Here is a 26,061-nt window from a genome sequence, read left to right as displayed (position 1 = left end):
TGTTGTATTTTAAAAAAAAACATGTATAGATTTAGTGTATTAGTATTATTCTTTTGTTTAGTATCAGTCTTTTCAACTGTATATTCCACCCCTGTCGTTCCATATGGAGGATACCCACTTTATAAACAAGTAAGTAGTTTGTTGTATTATTATCTTTGTAGGCTACTCTTTTTTTCTCTACTACTCTTTTTTTCTAACTATACCCCTCTTTACTTTACTTTACTCTACTATTACTTTTCTATTTTTTAGTGTGACTCTAGATGGGCAAATAATGAAATGATTGGTACTACTATTTGTCAAGTTGGTTGTTTAATGTCATCGATTTCAATGTCATTGGCAGGCAAGGGAGTATTGATTGATGGTCAGTTATCGACACCAGCATCACTCAATCAATGGTTGTTGGGTAACCAAGGATACAACTCTAACAGCGATTTGATCGAGAGTCAAATCCCACTCATTTCACCACTCAACGTTGATTGGGTAGGTCCACTCTACAACGGCACCGATTTCACAATGTCAGAGGTTGCCACAATGCTCGCCGAACAAGACATTATCGTCATTCTCAATGTTGACAATGGTGGTCATTTTGTACTCGCCACTGGTACCGACAGTGACCCATCACTCGCCACTACCATCTATGTCAACGATCCAGGTTTCCAAAGAGTATCTTATGATTATACTCAAGTTGTTGGTTATAGAGTATTTAAGATTCAATAAACAACAATATTTTATTTAAAATCTAAAATATATAATATAATTAATTTAAAATCTAAATAAGATTATAAGACTATAAAACTAACTATCTATCTAAATTAAATGATTTAATTATTAAATCAAAGGAAAATAATTTAATAATAGAATGAATCAAAAATAGAGTTTTGGTAGGGGGGTGTTAGCTCATAGAGAGAGGGGATAGTAACAGTGCCGCTGTGAAATTCCAACCATATTAAAAATATAGTATCAGAGAGTATGATAGAAATATGGATCAAATTGATATAGTTTGATCTATTTTTTATATCATACGATCAATGTTTGTATTTTGTCTGTTTGGATATAATTCATTTTGTTTTTAATGAAATTTAGGTATAGTTATTATCATTCCTTTTGATCATATAGTTTGGTATAGTTGTACTTTTTCTCATAAAAATTTAGTATGGTTGAGGGGTCACACCTATTCAGCTGAGTTCATACCAATTGATTTAACCCACTTGTGAGGTGGAGAGAGAGAGAGAGATAATAATATGAATAATTTGTGAACCTTTAAAATAAATTAAGTTTCCATCTTTTGAAATCTATCTTCTTGAAATTTTTAATTTATAAATTGAGTTCTTTTGTTTTTTTTGAATCATTGTAAAAAAGAGAAAAGAGATAGATATATATAACATATAGATATATTTATTTATTTGGATGGATATAAATGTTAGAAGAAACATAGCAGATTTAATCAATGATGCTACTAAAACGGGTAGTCTAGATCTTTCAAAAGAACATGCAACAGCAATCAAACTATTGGTTAAACCTTCAAACCTATTTGTTAAATGTGCTTATGATCTATTGATTGAAAAGTTAAAATATAAACATTGTCAAGTAAAAGATAGATAAAAGATAGATATAAAAGATAGAGATAGATAGGTGTATTAATCTTATCTTATCTTTTTTCTTTTATAGGTTAGATTATCATCATTAAATATGATAAATGAATTATTTTTAAGATCAAAATATTTTAGAGAATTGATATGTAATGAATTATCGATGGTGTTTGAGTATGCTATTGGTACCGATGCAACTAAGCATTTACCTCCACCTGCTCAAACTGCCATCTACATGAAACAAAAGGCACTGGAATACGTAGAGAAATGGAATGAATCTTTTGGTGAACATTACTCTCATCTTCGTGTTGGTTACAATTATCTAAAAAATAGTTTAAAATTAAAGTTTCCTGAAAGAATTGAAACTTTAAATCAAAGAGAAATTCAAGAACAAGAAAGAAAAGTAAAAGAAAAAGAAAATATAAAAAAAAGAGATAGAGAACATTTATTTACTTTTTAATCTTTTATTTCTATTTTTTAGAGAAAAACACAACAATTATTAAAAATTAAATATAATCAATTAGTTCAAGAATTTCAACCAGTTTTAAAGAAACTACAAGATTTATTGGATCAAATTGAAAAATCTTTAACTAGTATTATCCCAAGTACAAATAATTTTGATGATTTATTTGATAATCAGGAAGAGGAAAAAGAAGAAGATGATGATGATTTGGATGAAACCGAGATGACCTCTACGACAAGTACTACAAGTACAACAAATAATAATAATAATAATAATAATAGACATGAAGATATAAATGATATTTTAAGACAAGGTGGTTTTGGTAGTACATCATATTCAATTGAAGTAACATTGGATACAAATGAAGTAAATGATATTGTTAATAGTAAGTGTAAAAAAAGAAAAAAGAAAAAAAAAAAGATAATATTTATTAATTTATTAATTGTTTTTATTTTTTTAGATCAAGAAATTGATTTAAATTTAAAAGAAAAGATTGGTAAAGATTTGGCAGAAGTTGATAAACAACAAAATCTAATTATTAATGATTGGTATAATACTTTGATAAAGTATGATGTACCAAGAGAGGAGACACAGGCATATAGAAATTATCTAAGAAGAGTGATTGATATTCAAGCAAACATTAATAATATTCAATCAAGATGTAATGATATGAAGATTACTCCTATTTATCCTGATCCTCCGAGAAAGGAAAAAGAAAATGATGATGGAGAAATGTATGATGATGATGGAAATTTAATTGAAATGGAAATGTATCAACCAGGTGATAATAATCAAGAAGAACAAGATGAAGAAGAAGAGTCATTGGTAGAATATCAAAATGAATCAAATACTTCTTTTGATTCAACATCATCACCAATGAAATATCATAAACATTATTATGGAGTTGATATTGAACCACCAAAATTGGAGGATTTACCAGATGGAGAAACGATTGATGATTTGTATGCACGTGCACCAGTAGTTCAAACACATCCAATGTTGATGCATTGGGGTAAAAAAGAGGTTAGTCTGCACAAGGGTTTGGAGATTGAACATCGGTTCCTTGGAGAATCCAATATAGAACCAACCATCTCTATTCAACATTTCTCGTCACTCAATCAAATGTCTACAGTCTATGAACCACCAACACAAATACATCGACAGTGTAAACATCAACTTGCAAAAGGTGGTGGATTGTGTCCAAGACGGGATCTTCGTATTTGTCCATTCCACGGTCTCATTGTCGATCGTGATGACGAGGGGTATCCAACCGAGGAATTTGTTCAAGATCCAGATTGGTTGAAAATGATTGAATTGGAAAAAGAAGAAAAGAAAAAAAGAAAAATGAGAAAAGAACGAGTCATCAAATCAAATAGTAATAATCTTGTCAATATTAATTTAGATCCAGTTCAAGATAGAATTGGTCAAGTATTTAAAAATAAGAAAATGAAAAAATAATTTAAACTTAATAAATAGATATTATCTATTTATTTGTTTCATATATATATATTTTGTTTATAATGGTAAGGGATACATTGGAGGTTCAGAGAAAACCATTCTAACTAAAAGATAAGAATCATTTGACTCACAATGAACGGATCCTTTTGGGAGAAAATACCTTCTTCCACCGCGTTCCAAATATGCCGATATCACTGGTACAACTTTTTTATTCCAAAAGTCTGCTCCTCTAAGTGATATAGGAGAACTTTCAAATTCAATATTGTACTCTCCATATCTAGACACAATCTGGGGTGGTTTTATCTGTGCTAATAATGCACCAAATATGTTAAATACAATGAAACATTTTAGTCAATATAAAAGAGAGAGAGAGAGAGATTTTAAATAGTCCATCCAAACTTTTTACATACCTAGACCATTTACTTTTGAAAGTCCTTCATCTGTCATGATAGTAATAGTTGTTGACGCTTTCATTGTGACTAGTTGTAATGTTACAAATATTTTCAATATGAAATGATCCAATTGATGTTTCATTAATTTTATTATTAAGACCAACATTTTCATATGTAAATAAAATAATCGTTTTCAATACTCCAATCAATTTAACACTGGTATGGTTTTTGGACCACCCAGAGTTCTTTTTTGGAACCTCAAAAATTTTTAACACATTATTATTATTTGTTAATTATTTATGTGAATGGTTTGAGAGTGAACCACGTACCAATTTATGAGATGTCATCTCGACAAGAATAGTTAAGTAGCTTCAAAAAATTAAAATAATTAAATATTCATCTTGCTCCATTGAAAGGTTGTCAAATTCATTAGGTTCTAGCAAATAAAAGTGTTTAAAACTTGAATTTACAAGTTCATTTTTCTTAATTTCTCTATCTCTATATATATATATATATATAATATCTCTATCTCTACTCGAGTTATGATATTTTTAATATATTTTCAAATCTTTTCAATTATTAGAATATTAATTCATTCATGGTTAGTTTATATATTTATCAATATTTCAATCAACTATGTCATTGAATTGATTGGATTGTTTAATAGATCTAGAAACAATCTTTCAATTTATCAGAGAATCAAGAATGTATTGTCATCATTGTTTGAATTACAAAATTCAACTTTAATGTTAAATACAGTGATGTTGGTTTCAAGGTTAATATGTTTTTGTTTAATCTATCCACTTCAAATGGCAGGATACCATGTTTTACAGTATCCATCATTATACATAAATATGATTCATATTGGTACGGTAGCTATTACACTAGTTTGGTGTGATATAGGTGCATTTTGTACATTTATATCTTTGGGTTGGCTATTTGAATGCTTTTTGTTGGTTCGTTATGAAAGGTTGATTAGACCATTGGTGCTTTTTATCTGTATCATCATCTCTTATGTATTTAGAGATACATCATATTATATTCTTACACCAACGATTTTCATCTCCATTCAATTGATTCTATTTTGTGTCATTCTAAACAACAAACAAGCTCCACAAAGAAATCATGAAATTTTTGAATCAAAATTATCAACTCTTCCAAAGTATTTGAATCATCAAGATGAATTATACTATATGATATATTTATTCACCCCTTTCTTTCTATCTTTTAGATATATGGTATTTTGTGTTATATTAACATTGATAAGAAGATGGTCAATGCCACAATTAGATCAAAGAACACTTAATTACAAAATTTATAGTGATACATGGGCAATGATTTTGGAAATGGTTCATGTATATTCTAGTACTTCTATTCAACTTGATTGGTCACGTTTTATCCCTTCATTTTTTAAAAAGAAAAAGGTGGTCGTCCCTCCTCCTCCTTCACCTGTACCTCTTCCACCTCCCGAGCAAAGTGATGAACCAATGGATGAAAATGGAAATGAAATTTTGGAGGAGGATGAGGAGGATGACACTCTTTATAATCAACCAATTATATCTGATCAGCCTCATATAATGCAATATGCTGCTAAAAATTTACAAAGAAATAGAAAATCATTATTATGACAAAAAAAAAGAAAAAGAAAATAAAGGTAGCAAATGCATGCAGCTACTTGTAATTAAATTATAAGTCGTACTCATTGTTTCATCTTTCCTTTTAAATATATATATATATATATATTATACTTTTAATTATGATCCACAACCAATTACTCAGAAGAACATCTTCTTCTGCTGTTCTTACTACCCCTACTTCCCTCCTTCAGTTAACTCGATTTAAATCAACTTCATTAAAAGTAGTTTACAATCGCGATACCAGCAACACCAACGTTCTCGCCTTGATGTACAATCGTTTTTTTTCACAAAAAACCTTTGTTGGTGTTCCATGGTCTGACAGAGACGATTCCTTCAAGGGAACAATTGAATCAAGAAAGTCACTTTTGGATACAATTTATACTAGACCACTTCAACATTTACAAAAAAAAACCAAAGAGTACACCAAGCTAACTCAAAGTGGAGATCTGTGGACGAATCATCACAATGCATTCGACTTGTCAAAGGAAATCGAATGGAGCAAATTCAACAAAGACAATCTGAAAGCAGTAGATGAGCTTTCTGATTTCTTATTCGACGAGTTATTTTTTAGTGATTCTTACAACTCTGCAGTATCCCATCAATCTGTTCAAATAGAAGGCTATACCCTCACCCCAAGTACCAGTAAATCCATCTACGAGTCGATTAAATCTGAAATAGTATCTTTTCCTTGTGTAGATATCCCAACATTGGTCGATAGAGTCATTCAAGAGAATCCAAGCTTAAAGAGTACACCAGAAGAGGTGACAATGTTTTGCAGAAACATTGTCGCTCAAAAGACGATTCTCAAAATAGATGGTTTAACAGAGGAAAAGGTTAAAAGCATCCACAGTTTATTAGTTGATGATGATGACCCCCAATCCGTTTCTATTGTATGTATTAAAAAAAATAAAATAAAAATAATCAAATTTTCTTTGATAGAATACTAACACTCAGTCTGTCTCTAACACAGAACGGCAAAACTGCACAAAATAAGGTTGGGGAATATAGAAAAGGCATCATCCAAGCCCATGGGTTTTATAATACCATTTACCCTTATCCTGTAGAAGTTCCATCCCTAATGAGCACAAACTTTTGCATGAGGAGGAAAAGAACCCTACTTTACATCCAGTTGTCTTTGCACTCAAATTCTATTCAATATTTCTCCATATCCATCCCTTTCATGATGGGAATGGACGTCTTGGTAGACTCATCTTAATGCTTCTCTTGGCAAGATCTAGACATGTACCTCCAGTCTTCCCTAAGTTGCATAGAATGGAGTATCTTTTTCAAATCTACTCAATACAAAATGGAGATCCAAAACCTTTTCTTCAATCATCAGTAGACATGATGTGCGACAACCTTGAATCTATGTCCGAGCCATCAATTTGATTTTCAATACAAAAATCATGATCATATTGCCTATAACAAAATCAAAAGAGACATTACCAATCGGGTATTCATCTCAAATTTTTAAATAAATTTATTGTTTTCTAGTTTAATAAATAGAAAGAGAGAGAGATATATATATATCAGTAGTTAGTATTATAGTTGGTAGTGAGAGAACATTATAAAGAATATTGGTGTTGTTAGATCATCGAACAAGGCAAATTTAAGTCCTGGCAAGAAATTAAATAATATGAACTCTAAATACATAAGAGATGGTGATACAGATAAAAAGTACCAACAGTCTAATCGATAATGTATTCTTACACCAACTATATTCATCTCCATTCAATTGATTCTATTTTGTGTAATTCTAAACAACAAACAAGCTCCACAAAGAAATCATGAAATTTTTGAATCAAAATAATCAACTCTTTCAAAGTATTTGAACATCAAGATGATGATGATGAATTATTCTATATGATACATTTAATTATTCACCCTTTTCTTTCTATATTTAGATATATGGTATTTTGTGTATTAACATTGATAAGAAGATGGTCAATGCCTCAGAAGTAATCAAGTGTTCTTTGATCCAGTTGTGGAAAATTTCACTTCTCTCCATTTGATTATTTTGGAGGAGGATGGTACTCTTTTTAATCAACCAATTATATCTCATCAACCTCATATGATGCAATTTACAAAGAAATAGAAAATCATTATTATGATAAAAAAAAAGAAAAAGAAAAAAAAGTAGTAGTTATACTTTTTTTTTTTTTTGTTGTATATTTTCAAGTCTAGAGACCAAAATTATATAAATATTTAATTAAATAGTCAACTATTTATTTACCATATGTTATTTATAATATATTTTCATTTATTTTCATGGTTTAGATTAATTATATATATATTTCTAACCTATAGATTTAATATTAGATTATCATTGTTTTTAAATAGATTGTTCAAAAAGAAAGGAATATCAAAATCGATTGGATACTTTTTTTCTTTACAAAATTCAATTTTAATAAATAATACAGATTGTTAAATGTTAGGGTATTGGCATTTCTATATATTTATCCATTTCAAACAGTAGGATATCAAGTTAGAGAATACCCATTTCCATACAATCAATTAATACTGATTGGTACTCTAGTTATCAATGGAGTATGGTGTAAAATGGGTACTTTTATGGTGATCATGACATTGGCTTGGAAATTCCAAAGGATTCAATTCATTTATCGTTTGGAAAAGTTTATAAGACCTATATTGACCATTTCAACATTTCTAGTTTCCTATTTATACAAAGAAAAAGCTTATTATATATTAGGTCCTTATTTCTTTATTGCATCACAAGGTATTTTATTTTGTATTCAAATTAATAAAATGGTTAATAATATTAATCTTGAATTTCAAGCTAAACTTAATTTATTACCTTGGTATGTACATGAAAAGAAATTTATAAGAAATCCATTTATTAATAATTTATTAAATACTAAATCAATTCTTTTCATGGCTTTTAACTTTAGGAGTATCGTATTTTGTGTAATTAATACATTGGTTAGGTATTGGTATTTCCCAAGTCAAGAGAGGAAAACGATACAAGATAAAATACAAAGTGATAGTTGGTCTCTGTGGATTGAAATGCTTCATTTATATGTTACTTCATCTGTTGAATTGGAATGGAATGATATATTACCATTTATAATTACTAAATTTAAATTATCAATATCTAATTTTTGGAAACACAATCTTCACAATAATAATAATAATGTTAATAATAATAATATTTTTAATGAAATGGCACCACCACCAATCAATAATAATAATAATGTTAACGATCATAATAATAATAATAATGATACAAATGATATTCTTAAATATGCACAAAAAAACCTTACTCCAACCATTCGTCAAAGAAAAATAGATATAATTAATTAAAAATAATAATAATAAAATGGCAATTTGAAAAGATGAAGATCTTCATCATGAATTTCAATTTCATTTAAAATTTGCATACAAATAGATAGATAATGGTATATAGATAATGATAAACTACATATAGTAAAACTTCAACACATGTAGACTTACAGTACATACATACTACTATTACTATATATTTAGGATGAACAAGAGTTTCTTTTAGAATTAAACAAGTACCCTTTACTTGCAAGACAAGAGGGTGTAGTATCACCTGTACCACAGTCACAAGAACCAAATCTACTATCAATGTTTTCTTCATTGACTAGTGGAATGTCACAGAATCGTACAAATAACAATAACAATAACAATAATAATAACAATCCAAATTTAAAGACAGATACTTTTGATCTAGGAGGTATGAACTATGAAGAAGAAGAAGAAGAAAGAATTACTTTTTTATTATTATATTAACCATTTAAATATTCTATTTAGATCCATTTTGGCCTAGATTACTAGCATTCTTGCAAGATAATGTAGATACAGAACAAGCACAATCAATATTTGGTTCATTTATTAAATCTCATCAACAATATATGACCGATAATAATAAATGTATATAAAAATATTAAGTGAACAACAACAACAAATATAGAATCTGATCCAAAACAAAGAATGGTCCAATCAACAAACCAACACATTTAAATTAAGGAGATTAAATTAAATTTGTTATCAGTATTTATTATAAATTTAAAACTTTTTCAACTATATATAAAAGAGAGAGAGAGAAAACCAAACTAATTCATTTGTTAGAATAGTTTTATTTATTTCTTTTTTAGAATATAATTGAACAAATGGTATGTATATATATATTAAATATATATATTTTAAATTATTCAAAAGTTAATTATTATTTACTTTATTTTTTATTTAGACTTTTATACCAACAATTAAATATTTTTTTAGAGATAATAATAATCAAGCGAGTAATGATAATCCAAATGTCACACAATATATTAAAGTAGGACATGATGGTAAAACTTTAGTATCCGATCCAATGGCAATTAGAGAATCAATGTCAGGTATTGGTTTTTTAGGACCACCTGGTGCTGGAAAGAGTACTTGTTGTAATACAATCTGTCATGTTTTATATCAAATCAAGGAGCCATACTTTTTGGCACTTGATTCTCACAAGACCGTTACCACTGGTGTCTATACCATGTCTAGAGAAGCAAGAATGAAATCACCTGTACCAATTACTAAAGAGGTGATGGATATGGAAGGTCATGACCATAGTCTAGAGAGAAGTTGGAAGTTGGCTATGCTCCTATCAGTCATGTGTGAAGAGGTAGTACTTTGTAATAGAGATGCAAGATCTATTGTACTCATTCAAGCTGTAGAAGTATTCAAAAAAGGAATGGAGCAAAGTAAAATCCTTGGAATGAGATGTATTACAAAACAATTGTTTGTCATGGTTAAAAGAATGAGAGATGCTGCTGAAATCTTATCAACACTCTCAGAGATCATTCCAGACATGGAATTTATTCCATTTACCGTTCCTCAATTCACCGATGATCAAATTGATTCGCTAGAGACACCACTTGAATTCCACCCAGACATGGTCAACGCAATCAAAACTGGTATTTTAGATAAAATCAAACCACGTCTAGATCAACAGGCATTGTCATCAAAAGCAGAGACAATTCAGAAAATGTTAGAAGCTTTCAACAGAGGTGACTTTTCTCATCTTGGATGGATAAACAAACAATTTTTTTTATCCGATTGCAAGAGAATATTGACTGAAGCCATCTCAAATGCAACTTCCAATCACATTACTCTTGCCAAGGACAAACAAGCCAGATTAGATATGACATTTCAAGAGTTTATCAGAGATGTCAAGGGTGATCTCATAGTTGATTTTACCCAATCAACATTCTACATTAAAGAAACTTGTGATACCTATATCAGAGAATCCTTTCAGTCTCCATGTATTCCATTTAGAGATTTGGTATACATCTACCAAAGCCAATACGACCACAAGATAGCCAAATTGATTGAAGCCAAGGCAATCGCAGATCAATTGGACCAAAACAAACGTACCTTTCTCGAGTGTGTTGAAACCATCAATCAGAATGCAAAATCAAAGCTTACTGTGTTTATTCAAGGTTTAAAGTTTGATGAAACAAAAGTCCCAGATAAATCAACATTTATCGATGACTCGTCGATTGTTGATCTCCAACAACGAGTGAATATGAAACCAGATTACACACCGTTCAACAAATTCTATTCAAGCTCTGTTGCACTTGTCCCACAGAAATGGAAAAACCAAGTTAACCGTGCCAAATGGAAAATGCCTGTTCAGTCTCAAGGTGAATTGACTTGTAAGGCTGGATGTAGATTAAATGATGACCCTGTAGTTTGCAGTACATGTGGTGGTTATTGGTATTGGATTGACGGACCCACAATGACAGCAATGTGTAAAGACTGTCTTAGAAAAACATCATTTCTTGATGATCCAAGTCTTGTATGCACTGGTTGTAAAAGTCCTGCCAATTGTACAACCCGTCCAAATCTTTCATATATTCCATAGTCATCTTAGTTTTTAAATCAACCATCTATTAGATTACTAGTTTAAATTTAGAATTAAATCTGTTTATAAAAAAAAAAAAATTTATCTGTCAAATATATTTTAAAATAAAATATTTAAATATTTCAACTATTAAAGTAAAGGTGCCTCTTTTTTTTTTCTATTCACTTTTTCATAAAAAGATAATAATGGTATTTATAATTATTATTATTTGTAAATAGAATTTAATTTTGTTTATTAACCTTATATTAAAAACTAACTCTTGTATTTTTTTTCTATTTTTTATAGTTTTTAGTACCATCCTTTTCATTTTTATTTGGAGCCAACAAGAAAGAGAGTGATGATAATCCAAATGTCACACAGTATATTAAAGTAGAATCAGATGGTAAAACTTTAGTATCTGATCCAATGGCAATTAGAGAATCAATGTCAGGTATTGGTTTTTTAGGACCACCTGGTGCTGGAAAGAGTACTTGTTGTAATACAATCTGTCATGTTTTGTATCAAATCAAGGAGCCATACTTTTTGGCTCTTGATTCTTACAAGACTGTTACCACTGGTGTATGTACCATGTCTAGAGAAGCAAGAATGAAATCACCTGTACCAATTACTAAAGAGGTGATGGATATGGAAGGACATGACCATAGTTTAGAGAGAAGTTGGAAGTTGGCTATGCTCCTATCAGTCATGTGTGAAGAGGTAGTACTTTGTAATAGAGATGCAAGATCTATTGTACTCATTCAAGCTGTAGAAGTATTCAAAAAAGGAATGGATCAAAGTAAAGTTCTTGGAATGAAATGTGTTACAAAACAAATGTTTGTAATGGTTAAAAGATTGAGAGATGCTCCTGAAATCCTATCCACACTCTCAAATATCATTCCAGATATGGAATTTATTCCATTTACCGTTCCTCAATTCACCGATGATCAAATCACTTTGATGGAGACACCACTTGATTTCCACCCAGACATGGTCAATGCAATCAAAACTGGTATATTGGATAAAATCAATCCACGTTTGGATACTCAAGCACTATCATCAAAAGCAGAATCAATTCAACTATTATTGGATGCATTCAACAAGGGTGATTTTTCCAATCTTGGATTAGTTGGAAAACAATTATTTTTAAATGGTTGCAAGAGAATCATGAATGAAGTTATCTCTATTGCAACCCAAATCAATCTTGCAAAGACCAAGGAAGTTACATTAGATATGACATTTCAAGAGTTTTTTCAAGATGTCAGTGGTGGTTTAGATGTTGATTTTACACAATCAACATTCTATATTAAAGAAACTTGTGATGCCTATATCGATGAATTCTTTTCATCACCAAGTATTCCAAATGCCGATTTGATGTTCATTTATCAAAGTCAGTATGACCACAAAATTGCCAAATTGACTGAAGCCAAAGCAATTGCAGAACAAACCGATCAAAACAAACGTACCTTTTTAGAGTTTGTAAAAGAAATCAATGATAATGCAAAACACAAGTTGAACATTTATATTGACAAGTTAAAGTTTGGTGAAACCCAGGTGCCAGATAAATCAACATTCATCGATGACTCTTCGATTGTGGATCTCCAACAATTGGTGGATAAAGAACCAGATTTCACAATCTTCTACCAATACTATGACACGGCAGTTACTCTCATTCCTCAGAAGTGTCAGGATCAAGAAAACCGAGCCAAATGGAAGATGCCTATTCAGGCTCAAGGTGACTTGACTTGTAAGAAAGGCTGCCGTTTAGGAGGTGACTTTATCATCTGCAAGCCATGTGGTGGCGATTGTTATTGGTATTGGATTGACGGACCCACAGTAATGTCTAAAGGTTGTCTCAAGAAAAAATCATTTCTAGAGGTCGAACCAAATCTTACATGCTTTCGTTGTGAATCCCCTGTCAATTGTACAGTCCGTCCAAATCTTTCATACATTCCATAGTCATCTTAGTTTTTAAAAATAAAAGATTAATATCATTTATTGACAAGTCATCAATCGTTGGAACCAGATTACAACTAGTTCAACCAATACAATAACTATGACTTGATCTCAGTCGCTCTTATTCCACAGAAATGGGAGGACCAAGTGAAAGCCATGCCAAATGGAATAGACTTTCATAAATAATATAAAGTAATTGTTTTTTCTTTTTTTTTTTTTTGACAAGGATTCATCCCTTGTCATGTGGATATTATGTTTTGTTATGTTGATACAAAGATTAATATGAAACCCTCATTGTGTGTATACAATCACTCACACACACACGCACATTGAATTAACACTAACATGTTTTATCTATTTCTATTTTTAGGTTGGTTTGAACAACAACACATATTTCGCATACAATGGTTTGGTTTGTTTTTTGATTGACTACCACACCACCACCACATACATGTTGATATATATGCGGGTTATACCGGATGGTGGATGAATGAAAGAATGGAAATGGAGGGTATTAAAAAGATGGTATTGATTGGATAGAGTGGAGAGTTCATACAAAAAGAAAGGAGGAGACATGATCATCAATATATATAAATATATACGCACAACAGTATTCACTACTACTGCTACTATAAATTAAACAACTTCAAGAAGAAGAAATTGATGGTAGTCGACGTACTAGAATTGTTGAATAATTTAAACTTTATTCAAACAATCGTAACTTGGTCATTTAATACTACAATCAAACACACGACACATACAACAAACAAACACCACAATATATAGTTGCTACATAAATAGAAATCGATCAAAAAAGAAAGGAAAAGCAAGATAAAAGAATCGATTAGCCATTGACATTTATTACTACTACTTATTTGTACTATATTTACCGACCGATAACATTCAACAACCAACAACATAGTAAATCAAAATACCAATCGATTTGTATTTTAAATCATAATATACATTTTTATTTTATTTCCAACAACACATAATAATAATAATAATAATAATAATAATAACAATAATAATAATAATAATAATAATTTCATACCATACCATATACCATAGTCTCGTTGACCGTTACAACAACAATAACAACAACAATAAAAATGGTATTATTTAATCATATAAATCAAATTCAACAACAACAATATTTACAAGACCAACAACAACAAAAAGAAGACCAAGATAGATCAATGGATTTTGAATCAAATTCAGAATCATCATTTCCAGATGATGGATCTTCGTCATCATCTCCTTCATCTTCGTCATCGATGGATGATGAATCATCACATTCATCAGATACACAATCATCATATGATGATATACCATTGCCAAATGGAGCAGAAATTCCATCATCAACCATTATTCAAGATCACACCAATTCCAACTCGGATGGAATTAATAATTATCTAGATGATATGGATATTGAAAAGATGAGATCTAAAACATTAAATACCGTTCCATCTTCTTTATTTTCACCACCATTGTTTGGACAATCTGCATCCCTCTCCTCTATAAGTTACAACTATCATAATTATCAACAACAACAACTTCAAAATACACTTAATCGAGAAAACAACAACAAAGATAATAATAATAATGGTAGTGGTAATTGTAAACATATACCATTTAAAGATTTTAATATACATCATCAACAAGATTCAATTAATTCATTACCACCACTATCATCCAAAGGTGGTGGAAAACATCCACATCTATCATCGGTACTTGTCATTAATGTATTGATTTGTTTACTATCAATGTTTGAAGTTGGGTATGTGACATCTGTCATTTCTCCAACCATTCCACTCATCTCTACAATCTATCAATTTAATCCAATTCAATTTTCAACATCAGTCTCTATTATTTTAATTGGTGGTGTATTTGGATCATTGGCTAGTAGTTTGGTAGTTGATCGATACGGTAGAAGAGATTCAACACTATTTATGAATTTAATATTTATAGTTGGAGCTATACTTTGCGCAACTACACATGGATATGCTCAATTAATGATTGGTCGTTTGATATCTGGTTTGTCGTGTGGTGCAGTCTTGGCCATTGTTCCATCCTATATTTGTGAAATTGCACCACCCACTATTCGAGGGTTTTTGGGCTCGATGAAATACTTTATCATCATTATTGGTATGACCGTTGCATTGTTGGTTGGATATGGATTGGTTGAATCCGAGAGTGGATGGAGACTTGCATTTGCCCTAGCTGTCATCCCACCAGTCATTCAACTACTCTGCATGTATTGGTTTGTCGAATCACCTCGTCATCTTGTTCATCGCGGTCAAGTTGGTCGTGCCTCTGACATCCTCCTCTCCCTCTATCCCTATCTCACACGTCCAGCTGTTGAAATTGAAGTTGAAAAAATTAAAGATAGTATGAATGAACAATTAGATCTAAGTCATTGGAAATCAATATTTAACAAGCAAGTAAACATATATACATTGTATATAGTATAGAAATATTAATATTTATCTTTTTCTTTTAGAAAATATAAAAAGATATTTGCAATTGGATTTGGAATATCAATGTTACAATCATTGAGTGGTATTAATTTGTTGGTGTATTATATTACAACTATATTACAGGATATTGGGTTTAGTTATAGACAGTCTATTTTGGTGTCTGCATTGGTTGGTCTACCCCAATTGTTGGCTATTCTATTGTCGGCTGTCTTGATCGATAGATATGGTCGCAAGAATGTCCTATTAGTTAGTTTGTATGGCATGACGATTGGCATGGCTATTATAGGGTACGCTTTCATCGGTGTGAATGACGAACCAGAGATACACGACGATCAAGTAGAACGACTCATCCCAATCTCCAAGGAATGGTTGGCGGTTGGCGCCATTGTATTTACCAAGATTGCATTTTCTCTTGGTCTCGGTCCCATCCCAACCATCATAACAAGTGAGATGTTTCCAAGTTGTGTTAGAGGTACTGCTATGGCTATATCAGGGTCACTGCTTTGGATCACTAATTTCCTCGTGTCTATAGTGTTTGTGTATATGGTGACTGGACTAGGACACGATATTACCTTTTTCTTTTTCAGTGGTGTCTCTCTAACCGGTCTCTTACTCCTTTCACTCTTTTTACCATTCGACACTCAAAAACAAACACTCGAAGATCTCTATCGTCGTCTCATCCTCAGATCCACCAATCTAACATCTCAATCGCCTTGTTCTTCAACTCCACATATTCCAAATCCACCAAATCATCATCACCACCATCATCATCATCATGAACCATGTCCAAAATTAGCAATCTAAATCTAAATTATATTAAATAAATCAAAATTAAAATTATATTAAATAAATCAAAATTAAATTAAATCAAAATTAACCAACAACAACACCACACCACCAAGAAACTAAACTATTTTCTATTTTACTTTTTTTCATTCATTATATCATTAATTAAATTCTATTTGATTATTATTATTATTAGTATCATTCATTCATTCATTCATTCATTCATTCATTCATTCATTCCTTTTAATATATAATAGTTATATAAAATACAATACAAGCCTTTATGATATAGTTTAAACATTTTGTAAAACAACAAATACAAGAGATTGGATTATTATTATTATTATTATTATAGAGCACAATAATAATAATAATAATATAAAAGATATCAATTCAATTCAGCTTCAGAAGGTATCTTTTATCTCTCTCTCTCTCTCTCTTTATATATATATATATCTCTGTCTCTTTGTAAAGATCTACCTTTTTACTTTTTCAAAAACATAAAAAAGGAAGAGGAGTAATATTACTCTTCCTCTTGAAAATTTAGAAACAATCTTTTTTTTTTTTTACATTCATTGAAACAAGTTATTGTTTAATTTTTCATTACATACATTCATTCATATATACATACAGTTTTATATTTATATATATATATATAATTTATATAATTATATTCATTCTTTTTCATTTTAATCATGTCAAATACATGTACAGCATGTGGTGATACAGGAGTTAAATACAAATGCACAACTTGTGATAATGTATCATTATGTATATTATGTTATAACGATCCTTCAAAACATTCATTTCAACATATTATGGACCCAGTAGATATAGTTGGTAATGGTCATAGTAATATTTATTGTATGTTTGATAAAAGAAGGAAGGCAAAGGAAGGAAGGAAGGAAGGAAGGAAGATAGATACATATGTATTTTAGCTTTAGTTTGACTCACCTCTCTCTCTACTCTCTATTCTCTAATTTTTAGACTTTGACGATGATGATAATGTAGAAGATGTAGATGAAGAAGATGATGATCCAGAAGAGGAAGAAGAGGATGGAGAACAATTTGATCGTCATTATAGACAAGATTATGATGAGGATCAAGATGACGATGATAGTTGCGATGTAGATGATGATGATGAAGATGAAGAGTTGGGATCAAAGGAATTAGAGGAAATAGATGCAACCTTTTCAAAATTATTTTCAAGTGTCATTAAACAACAACAGCAACAGCAACAACAACAACAACTTTCAAATCAAACCACCTATAAATGTCCATATTGTAGTACATCTCATTCAGAAGCTGCACTACCAGATCATGTTTTAACAGCTCATAAATATGAATCTAGATCTGCTGTTTGTCCTATATGTGCATCGCGACCTGATGGTGATCCAAATTATATTTCTCGTAATCTTGTTGGTCATATGAGTTTAAGACATAAAAATCAAGTAAATATTAAAGAAAATAGAAATATATAAGTTATTAGTTTTATTAATCTATATATATTTCTATTTAGTTAAAGAATAATAATAGTACAATGATTCAAGATGAATTAAGTTCAAGAAATGATTTTTTGGCATCATTGTTTGGTGTAAATTCAGATTCATTGTCTTTAATTATGAAACAAAAGGACCAAACCACCACTGGTGGCACTAAATCACCATCAAAACAAGATACGACAAATACTTCTACCTCGTCATCGTCTGCAAAAACAACCGAAGATTTATTATTAAAGTTGGCATTGGCCAACAAACAACAAATCGATTCTTCACAGTGTACCATACAACCATCATCTTTAACCTCACCACTTTCACAAATACTCGAGCAACATTCCTCGAAATCTATGAATATTTCTGGTAGCGCGGGAGAGATTAGCGGTTTAACCAATTCCATTTTTACTCCGTCTAGCCTTTCATCATTATTGGCGGCGGCAGGAAATAGAGCGGGAGCAGGAGAATTATCCTCTTCCTTGCAAGGATCCAAATCTCATCATATTCTTTTAAATAATCCAAATCTCGGCGTACTTAATCATCATAATAATAATAATCATATTGGTGGAAAAGGTGAAAATGCCTCCACCTCTGCTACTATTGACCAACAAAAACAACAGAATTCAAATCAACAACCCAACACTCCTATTAAAATTCAAAAGATTCAATTACAACAATTAAATCAACCAATACCAATGACAGTTGAAGAATTACAAAATCAACAAAAGGATAATATTTTAAAAAGTATATTTGTTCAAGATTTAATTTATTCTACTATTTTTGATTAAATATATATATAAATATAAATATAAATATAAATTATATAACCCTTTTTTTTTTTTGTAAACAATAAATAAATTAAATGTATTTAAATATTAAAAAAAAAAAAACAAAAACAAAGACAAATCCAAAAAAGAGAATTTCATTCTTTATCTCAAGGATGGAATCAAGAGAACAAAAGATATTTGATTTATTGGTTAATCAAGATGATCAATTGGATAGTCTATTAAAACTTGTATCATATCAAGAAATGATAGACATGATATTAACAATCATTGTTGATGGTATACCAAAGGTAAGTAAAGAGAGAGAAAGAGAGAGAGAGATATGAGCCACTAACAAATTTTTTTTTTAAAAAGGATATAAACTTTAAAGAAGAAAAAGAAAAAGGAGATATTCAAAAATGTTTAATTGATAAACTAATAATAGTTTTAAATCAATGTAGATCTGAAACTATCACTTCTCAAGATTTAATTTCTAAATGGTTTGAAGATGATGGTTTGTTGAGAGAGAGAGAACATTTAAAAAATATCTTTTTCTAATATATTTATTTTTTCTATTTTAGGAGAACCAAAAGAATTGTTAGAATTAATTTATAAAGTTTATGAAATACAAGATACAAGGATGAGGGGTGAATTGTATAGATTGATGAATTTTATAAATCAAAATTGGCCAGATAAAATTGATATGAAAAGGATAGTAGATTATGCATTTAGAGATGTAAGTGGAGAGATTATTGAATATTTGACTCGATCAATAGATTATACAAAGAATATAGAGTTGATCTATCATTCTCTCTCGAGTCAATTGAAAAGTGCAACAGATTATGAACAAGAAACAAGAGTATTGGCAATTGCTCAAATGATCTTAGAATCAACTATCAACTTGCCAGAAGATCAACTCCTCCAAATTGACCCATTTTATTTATTATCAATTTCAGAATTAATATTAAATTCTCAATTGTTGGGAGAATTTCCTCAATCAATAGAATATTATTCAATGCATATTACAATCTTTTCTGAAAATAATCAATTTACAAATAATGTAAGAAAGAAGATAAAGATAAAAAGATTGATATTTTACTTAGTCTTGATTTTTATTTTTTTAGGATTGTAAAAAAAGTATATCAATAATATTAGATTTATTAAAAAGAAAAGAAAATGAGAATGCAGATACATGGTCAATATATGTAGTTTCATTGATGTTATTAAACAATATTTGTGGAAAAGAAAAGTTTGGAAAAATCTTTTATCAATTGATGCTATATACGATCAAAGAGAATGGACGTCCAACACGTCTAATCAATGCATTTTTTCACATTTTTGATCGTATTTGCCCATCCTATATTGGTCCATATATCAATTACTTTTTAAAACTTAACAAGGTTAAAACAATTGTATCTCTATTATCATCAACAGAGACTACAGTTTACTACAGTAATAGATTGTTTCCAATTTTAGATAGAGGTTTTATTTCCAACAAGATTACTGACCATGTTGATGACTATGTACACGGTGGAAGAGTAGAGATATTTTATAATGTACTATCAATCTATATTGACAATGTAGGCGTCAGACATCAAGATACAATGGATATTTTTGAAAGATTCTTGACCATTACATTATCATTTAGTCATTCAAATATTGTTGACCGATTAATCCAACTAGTAGGTCCTCAAAACATGACCAACCAACAAATCAATTTGGTATTTTCAAACTTTTTAAAATCTATCAACAATAATAGTAATGACGAGTATTCTATTAATCTTGTGGATATTTCAATGGCATGTAGATCTTGTAATTTAATTTTAACTATTTTAAGAGAAAATCATCATTTTAAAATAGATGATGATATTTTACAAGGATCCAAAAGTACAATTTTAACAATTGGTAATCAATTACCAAAATCATTCATCCCTCCTTATCTATTGGTTTTAAAATTATTCAATAACAACAAAGACAACAAAATCAAGACAAATTTATTACAAAAACTTGATGAAAAGTGTTTAGATTTATGTATTTTAGAAATTCTAAACCTATTCATGGTAATGGATTACCCATTTGGATTAGAGTATATTTTTAAATGTTTTGAATTATTTATTTTAGATCAACAATGGTCGACAATAATAGAAAGTTCAAATTGGATCAATTTTAAAAACTCTAGTTTAAACAATGATCAACAATAAAAGAACTCTTAGATATATCTAAAGATTTTGCAAGATATTTTTTTTATTAAATATTTCCAACAATTTTAAATCGTTCCCAAGCCCAAGCTACATACCGAGCTAAAAAGTATTGTTTTACGACACGGAAAGGGAAAAGAAATCCAATTTTGGGGACATGGAAGTTCGGGCTCAGTATGCATTGGTGAGGACAGGTTGGAGATCAATAGATTGGACAGTAGATGGAGTAATTTGGTTGAAAGTGATGGACTCTTTTGGATCAGATCATGTCTCGTTTTTCGTGATCAAACAGGCCGTCAGTTTGCAAAACAATGTGCAACAGTATTTGGTTGCAAGGTAGCAAGTCATACCATCATCATCAATGTCATTCACAAAGGATTGGTCTATCTATCCCCTGGTGAAAACCCATCATGGGCTGATGGAGTTCAAGGTAGAGAATGTCTCTCAACTGATATGAGTTTACCATATCTTGGTAATTAACAAAAAAAAAAAAAATCTTAATTAAAATGTTTTTTATAATAAATGATTTACAAAATTTGACAAGAAGAAGAAGTATTAAATAATGTTGGATGACAACAATCTTCAATAGAGAATAATTCTTTTGGTGATTCTGATGTCCATTTAACAGAGTATATACGATTGGATTGGGTAGCAGTGGTGGTGGTGGTAGATGAGGAGGAGGAAGAGGAAGAGAAGGGGGATGGGGATGGATCATCATCACCTACAACATCTATATCTGATTGATTATCAAGAAGAAGGTCAATCACTTGTTGACACCAAGTTTGACAATTGTGGAAACTAGTTGACTGGGTATCATTTTGGAATTCTTGACGATTGGTAACTAGGTTACAAATATCGAATAGTTGAATTACATTCTTATCAGTTGTACCAACCATAGTTTTACTTTTATTTGATATTCCTCCATAGGTAAATGACTCATATGCCACCTTTTGATTTCTACCATCAACATGAACTGCTACTCCATCTGGCCAATCATCATTTACATAAACTACAATCCAATGTGGAAACTTTATTCCTTTCTTCATGATATAAATATATGTATGTTTTTCAAAAATAATAATAATAATAATAATAATGAGAAGAATACTTTTTTACTTTTTTATTGTTATTATAATTATAAAAAAAATTAAAGAATAAAAAAAAAAATATTTTTAGTTGACCTTTTATTTTTTTTAGTATTGTAGTTTCATCTTCAAAAGAGAGATGGAGAATGAATTAGTATTAAAGTTATATAATGTTAATAGACATAATCAAGATGAACTAATTCAATTTGTAGATCAACATTTAGATTCTATTAAAGATTTGATTGATCAAATTTTAAATCTTTTAATCAATGGTGTCCCAAAGGTTTGTAAAAAAGAAAGAACATCATATATAACTTTAGATTTGTTATTAACCTTTTTTATAGAACTTTTCAATAATAATAGAAAGAGAATCAAATGTTTATATTGGTTTAATGGATAGACTTGATCTTTTATTCATTGCATTGAATAACAAGAGAGATAAATCATCTAAATCATTCAATTCTATAATAATATCTAGTTGGTTTAAAAAAGAGTTTTTTAAACCTTTGATTTGGATCAATCAATTACAATTATCAAGTTGTATTCATTCTGCTCTCCTTTCAATCATTCGTTTTATTTTTAATGATGGTGACCACCAAGAATGGAATGAATTGATAGAATTTATTCATAATATACATTTAATAGAAAATGAAGAATTAAGATTAAATATGTATCATGTAGCTAATTTTATAGATTCAAATTGGTCTGATAAAATTGATATGAAAATGATCTACAATCAACACTCATTAAATGATACAAAACAGATTATTGGTTATTTGTTTAGAGATTTGGATTATCAAAAATATTTACCTTTGGTTTATAATCAAATCATTAAATGTCTTGGCAATGATAAAGATAAAAGAATAGATCGATTATTTCAAATGGTTGAGACTATCTATTCAGCAGATAGTAGTTTTTTTGGTACAATGTCTCTTCATGGTCAAATTTTATTATCAATTTTGGAAACTATCATAAATTCAAATTATATTATAGAATCTATTGGTTATTATTCTTTAACAATTGAAACTCTTTTAAATAGAAATCAATTATCAAAAGAGGTAAGAAGAAAAACAAAAATGAAAATATTTAAATATTAATCTTTTTTTTTTTCTTTTTTAGAATATATTAAATAGTTTAGAATTATGTTTTAAATTATTAAAAGAAAAAAAAGAATTGGATCATTTTCCAGATCCACAAATAGAGATTTTTAGAATCGTATCAAGTATTGGAAAGAAGAAATATTCAATAGAGAAGAAATTGTTTTTTAGAAAATATTTTCATCCATTTATGATTTATATGATATCGCCATCAAGTAGACTACGACATGTACAACATTGTGCATTTTTTCAAGAGTGTCCACAATTTTATTTAATCTTTCAAAATGATTTCTCAATTTATCTACCTTGGATCATTATCAATGCAAAAAAACATAATCTATTTGCTAAAGAAGCAATCATATCTATATTGTCAATGCCATACAACTCGATTATTTTCAATCAATTATTTCATCAATATTTGGATACAAATCATGAATTTAATGATTCACTTGCAAATCTTGTCACCACTGAAACAGCTGAATCATTACCAAATATTTTAACTCTATTTATTAATAATAATGGTATTCAATGTCCCAAAACATTGACTATATTTAATACTTTATTAAATATTTCACAATCATTTGATCTTTTTGATATAACATCAAGATTGATTCAATTAATGGGAAATAATATTAAATAAATTAAAAATCAAATATTTGATCCTAAAAAATCTCCGAAACAAGTTCATTCCCAACACATCTTTTTTTAAAAAATCATATGATTACTTGTATCTCTCTCACATCACAAACTTAGGTAATAATAATAATAAATGATGATGATTAAAACTATTTATTATTATATTGTATTACTATTGTTATTAGTAACTTTAATTAAAGCAAATAGTAATAGTAATAATAAACAACAATTTGCAACTAAACAAGAATATGGTAAAAAGATAGAGAGATAGATAGAGATAGAGATATAAAGATTCTTACATTTCTTATTCTATTTTAGTTGAACATTTAGAAAATTTATCAAAACAATTTATACATCATCATGCAGTATCAATTAAACCTATAAATAATAATGAAAAGGATAATATCTATTATGCAAACAAGGAAAGAGGTATCTTTGTAAATGAAGATATTAAAGAAGGTTCTGATATTGTTAATCTTCAATGGATTAATATATTTTCTTTAGATAGAGTAAATAAGAAAAAGAAAAAGAAAAGTAAGAAAAAGAATTATGATTGTTTACTTTTTCTTTTTTTTAGATTAAACATGAAACACCTCATTTATATCAATTATTACAAGAAAATGATGTATCTGCAGAAATTGGATTGGCCATTTCATTAATGTACTATAGATATTGTAAAGATGATACAACTAGTGAATATTATCAATGGATGAATTCATTACCAACAGAATTAAATACTGGTCTTTATTTTAATCCAGATGAAATTCAATTATTAAAAGGTTCTCCTGCTTTTGGTATGAAAGAAATGATTAAAAATATTTATATGATTATATATATCTCATATCTAATATTCCTTTTTCTTTTTCTTTCTAGTACATTTAATGTTACAAATTGATCAAACAAGAGAAATGTATCAAAAATTAAATGGTGAAATGTTTAAAGATAAGATATTTGATGGTTGTGCTATTAATTGGGATCGTTATAAATGGGCAGTTTCAATTGTTGGTTCAAGAGGTATTTATACTGAATTACCAATTGATAAAGAATTGGAAAAGAAAAAGGAAACAAAAGAAAAAGAAGAAAAAGAAGAAGAAGAAGAATCATTACAACAAAGACTTACAATTGTATTGGCACCATTTATTGATTATTTTAATCATAATAATGATGCTCAAGCAACTTATGACTTTGATCATGAATCTTCTTCAATTCGTGTATCACTATTGAAATCGGTCAAGAGTGGTGAACAAATATTCCTAAATTATGGCAACCAAAATTGTGATAGTGACTTTTTAATAGATTATGGTTTTGTTGAATCAAATATTAATTGTGTCAATGTTTTATTTGAAGAATTATTGGAATTAATTCCTGATAATGTAATGTAGAAAAAAAAAACAAAACAAAACAAAACAAAATAACTTATTCTATCTTTCTATTTATTTTAGGACCCAAAATTAATTGAAAAGACTACAATATTGGAAGAAGCATTCTCACATGGACAAAGATTAAAATTGTTTAGTGGTTCATTGACAGAGGAATTGTTAAAGATTTCAAAATACCTTGCCTACAAGAATAATGGTCTATTGGAATTCCTCAAACAACTCATCAACCTTAAAATTGCAAACTATCCTACCACTGTTGAACAAGACAAGGCTTTGGTATCATCGGCCTCTTTTCAATCAATCTCTTATCGTTCAAGATTGGCTACTACTATGGCTATGCATGAAAAGGTAGTCTTGCACAGTGTTTTGAAATTGATTCAAGATAAAATTACTGATTCCTCTGAACCAATTAAATCAAATGTTAAAGATGAATTATAAACTAAAACTAAATTAATTAATATAAAAAAAAAATTTGATTAAAAAAAATTGAAAAATCAAAATCAAGTCAAGTGCATCTTTTGTTCCATTGTTTTTTGTTTTTTATTATTTGTTCAAAGAGATATTTAAATTTTTATATATATATAGGTAATAGCTATAGTCTTGTAGTTTGCAAAAATGATAAACAATAGTAGTCTCTCTAGTTACAAGTCATTATAAGCTAGCTTTGGTCCAAATAACCTCTGGTTCTTGTCCACCACAAACAAGAGGTCATCAACTGCCACAATACTCTGTCTTTTTCATCATTGCTGGCTCTGAAGGTTCATCCGTCTTGGTTCTATTGT

At 29.3% G+C, this 26,061-nt stretch overlaps 14 protein-coding genes across 14 annotated transcripts; 12 read left to right on the top strand and 2 right to left on the bottom strand.

The window, feature by feature from the left end:
- Positions 1-21: 21 nt before the first annotated feature.
- On the top strand, positions 22-3,510 carry DFA_09494 (ENTH/VHS domain-containing protein; the record flags this gene model as incomplete). The annotated part of the gene is made up of 8 exons (XM_004352098.1): positions 22-129; positions 250-699; positions 859-881; positions 959-998; positions 1,390-1,587; positions 1,669-1,992; positions 2,071-2,437; positions 2,513-3,510. The coding sequence occupies 8 exons, from the start codon at positions 22-24 to the stop codon at positions 3,508-3,510; spliced, it is 2,508 nt and encodes an 835-aa protein (XP_004352150.1).
- Positions 3,511-3,567: 57 nt separating this feature from the next.
- DFA_09493 (uncharacterized protein) lies at positions 3,568-4,044 on the bottom strand (the record flags this gene model as incomplete). The annotated part of the gene is made up of 2 exons (XM_004352097.1): positions 3,568-3,818; positions 3,921-4,044. The coding sequence occupies 2 exons, from the start codon at positions 4,042-4,044 to the stop codon at positions 3,568-3,570; spliced, it is 375 nt and encodes a 124-aa protein (XP_004352149.1).
- A 400-nt stretch (positions 4,045-4,444) lies between these two features.
- DFA_09492 (uncharacterized protein) lies at positions 4,445-5,530 on the top strand (the record flags this gene model as incomplete). Its single annotated transcript, XM_004352096.1, has 3 exons — positions 4,445-5,064; positions 5,134-5,257; positions 5,321-5,530. The coding sequence occupies 3 exons, from the start codon at positions 4,445-4,447 to the stop codon at positions 5,528-5,530; spliced, it is 954 nt and encodes a 317-aa protein (XP_004352148.1).
- A 128-nt stretch (positions 5,531-5,658) lies between these two features.
- Positions 5,659-6,532, top strand: DFA_09491 (uncharacterized protein; the record flags this gene model as incomplete). Its single annotated transcript, XM_004352095.1, has 2 exons — positions 5,659-6,429; positions 6,479-6,532. The coding sequence occupies 2 exons, from the start codon at positions 5,659-5,661 to the stop codon at positions 6,530-6,532; spliced, it is 825 nt and encodes a 274-aa protein (XP_004352147.1).
- Positions 6,533-7,447: 915 nt separating this feature from the next.
- On the top strand, positions 7,448-8,860 carry DFA_09490 (uncharacterized protein; the record flags this gene model as incomplete). The annotated part of the gene is made up of 2 exons (XM_004352094.1): positions 7,448-7,497; positions 7,960-8,860. The coding sequence occupies 2 exons, from the start codon at positions 7,448-7,450 to the stop codon at positions 8,858-8,860; spliced, it is 951 nt and encodes a 316-aa protein (XP_004352146.1).
- A 92-nt stretch (positions 8,861-8,952) lies between these two features.
- On the top strand, positions 8,953-9,462 carry DFA_09489 (uncharacterized protein; the record flags this gene model as incomplete). The annotated part of the gene is made up of 3 exons (XM_004352093.1): positions 8,953-8,955; positions 9,044-9,257; positions 9,335-9,462. The coding sequence occupies 3 exons, from the start codon at positions 8,953-8,955 to the stop codon at positions 9,460-9,462; spliced, it is 345 nt and encodes a 114-aa protein (XP_004352145.1).
- A 231-nt stretch (positions 9,463-9,693) lies between these two features.
- On the top strand, positions 9,694-11,429 carry DFA_09488 (uncharacterized protein; the record flags this gene model as incomplete). The annotated part of the gene is made up of 2 exons (XM_004352092.1): positions 9,694-9,696; positions 9,774-11,429. The coding sequence occupies 2 exons, from the start codon at positions 9,694-9,696 to the stop codon at positions 11,427-11,429; spliced, it is 1,659 nt and encodes a 552-aa protein (XP_004352144.1).
- A 185-nt stretch (positions 11,430-11,614) lies between these two features.
- Positions 11,615-13,364, top strand: DFA_09487 (uncharacterized protein; the record flags this gene model as incomplete). The annotated part of the gene is made up of 2 exons (XM_004352091.1): positions 11,615-11,617; positions 11,715-13,364. The coding sequence occupies 2 exons, from the start codon at positions 11,615-11,617 to the stop codon at positions 13,362-13,364; spliced, it is 1,653 nt and encodes a 550-aa protein (XP_004352143.1).
- Positions 13,365-14,473: 1,109 nt separating this feature from the next.
- Positions 14,474-16,645, top strand: DFA_09486 (uncharacterized protein; the record flags this gene model as incomplete). Its single annotated transcript, XM_004352090.1, has 3 exons — positions 14,474-15,822; positions 15,865-16,374; positions 16,429-16,645. The coding sequence occupies 3 exons, from the start codon at positions 14,474-14,476 to the stop codon at positions 16,643-16,645; spliced, it is 2,076 nt and encodes a 691-aa protein (XP_004352142.1).
- Positions 16,646-17,322: 677 nt separating this feature from the next.
- Positions 17,323-18,908, top strand: DFA_09485 (uncharacterized protein; the record flags this gene model as incomplete). The annotated part of the gene is made up of 3 exons (XM_004352089.1): positions 17,323-17,491; positions 17,615-18,078; positions 18,147-18,908. 3 exons carry the CDS (start codon positions 17,323-17,325, stop codon positions 18,906-18,908), a joined length of 1,395 nt encoding a protein of 464 aa, XP_004352141.1.
- Positions 18,909-19,060: 152 nt separating this feature from the next.
- On the top strand, positions 19,061-21,085 carry DFA_09484 (uncharacterized protein; the record flags this gene model as incomplete). The annotated part of the gene is made up of 5 exons (XM_004352088.1): positions 19,061-19,195; positions 19,260-19,398; positions 19,466-19,944; positions 20,009-20,915; positions 21,006-21,085. The coding sequence occupies 5 exons, from the start codon at positions 19,061-19,063 to the stop codon at positions 21,083-21,085; spliced, it is 1,740 nt and encodes a 579-aa protein (XP_004352140.1).
- Positions 21,086-21,507: 422 nt separating this feature from the next.
- Positions 21,508-22,128, bottom strand: DFA_09483 (uncharacterized protein; the record flags this gene model as incomplete). Its single annotated transcript, XM_004352087.1, has 2 exons — positions 21,508-21,550; positions 21,614-22,128. 2 exons carry the CDS (start codon positions 22,126-22,128, stop codon positions 21,508-21,510), a joined length of 558 nt encoding a protein of 185 aa, XP_004352139.1.
- A 49-nt stretch (positions 22,129-22,177) lies between these two features.
- On the top strand, positions 22,178-23,904 carry DFA_09482 (uncharacterized protein; the record flags this gene model as incomplete). Its single annotated transcript, XM_004352086.1, has 4 exons — positions 22,178-22,207; positions 22,280-22,450; positions 22,512-23,225; positions 23,287-23,904. The coding sequence occupies 4 exons, from the start codon at positions 22,178-22,180 to the stop codon at positions 23,902-23,904; spliced, it is 1,533 nt and encodes a 510-aa protein (XP_004352138.1).
- A 129-nt stretch (positions 23,905-24,033) lies between these two features.
- On the top strand, positions 24,034-25,717 carry DFA_09480 (uncharacterized protein; the record flags this gene model as incomplete). The annotated part of the gene is made up of 5 exons (XM_004352085.1): positions 24,034-24,151; positions 24,219-24,409; positions 24,478-24,694; positions 24,774-25,273; positions 25,343-25,717. 5 exons carry the CDS (start codon positions 24,034-24,036, stop codon positions 25,715-25,717), a joined length of 1,401 nt encoding a protein of 466 aa, XP_004352137.1.
- Positions 25,718-26,061: the final 344 nt, after the last annotated feature.

Source organism: Cavenderia fasciculata (assembly GCF_000203815.1).
Source record: "Cavenderia fasciculata unplaced genomic scaffold Scf_EU5ZYIE01EUG8B-5, whole genome shotgun sequence".
Classification (NCBI taxonomy): domain Eukaryota; phylum Evosea; class Eumycetozoa; order Acytosteliales; family Cavenderiaceae; genus Cavenderia; species Cavenderia fasciculata.
Note: the sequence above shows the minus strand (reverse complement) of the source record. Positions and strands in the feature narration are given on the sequence as shown.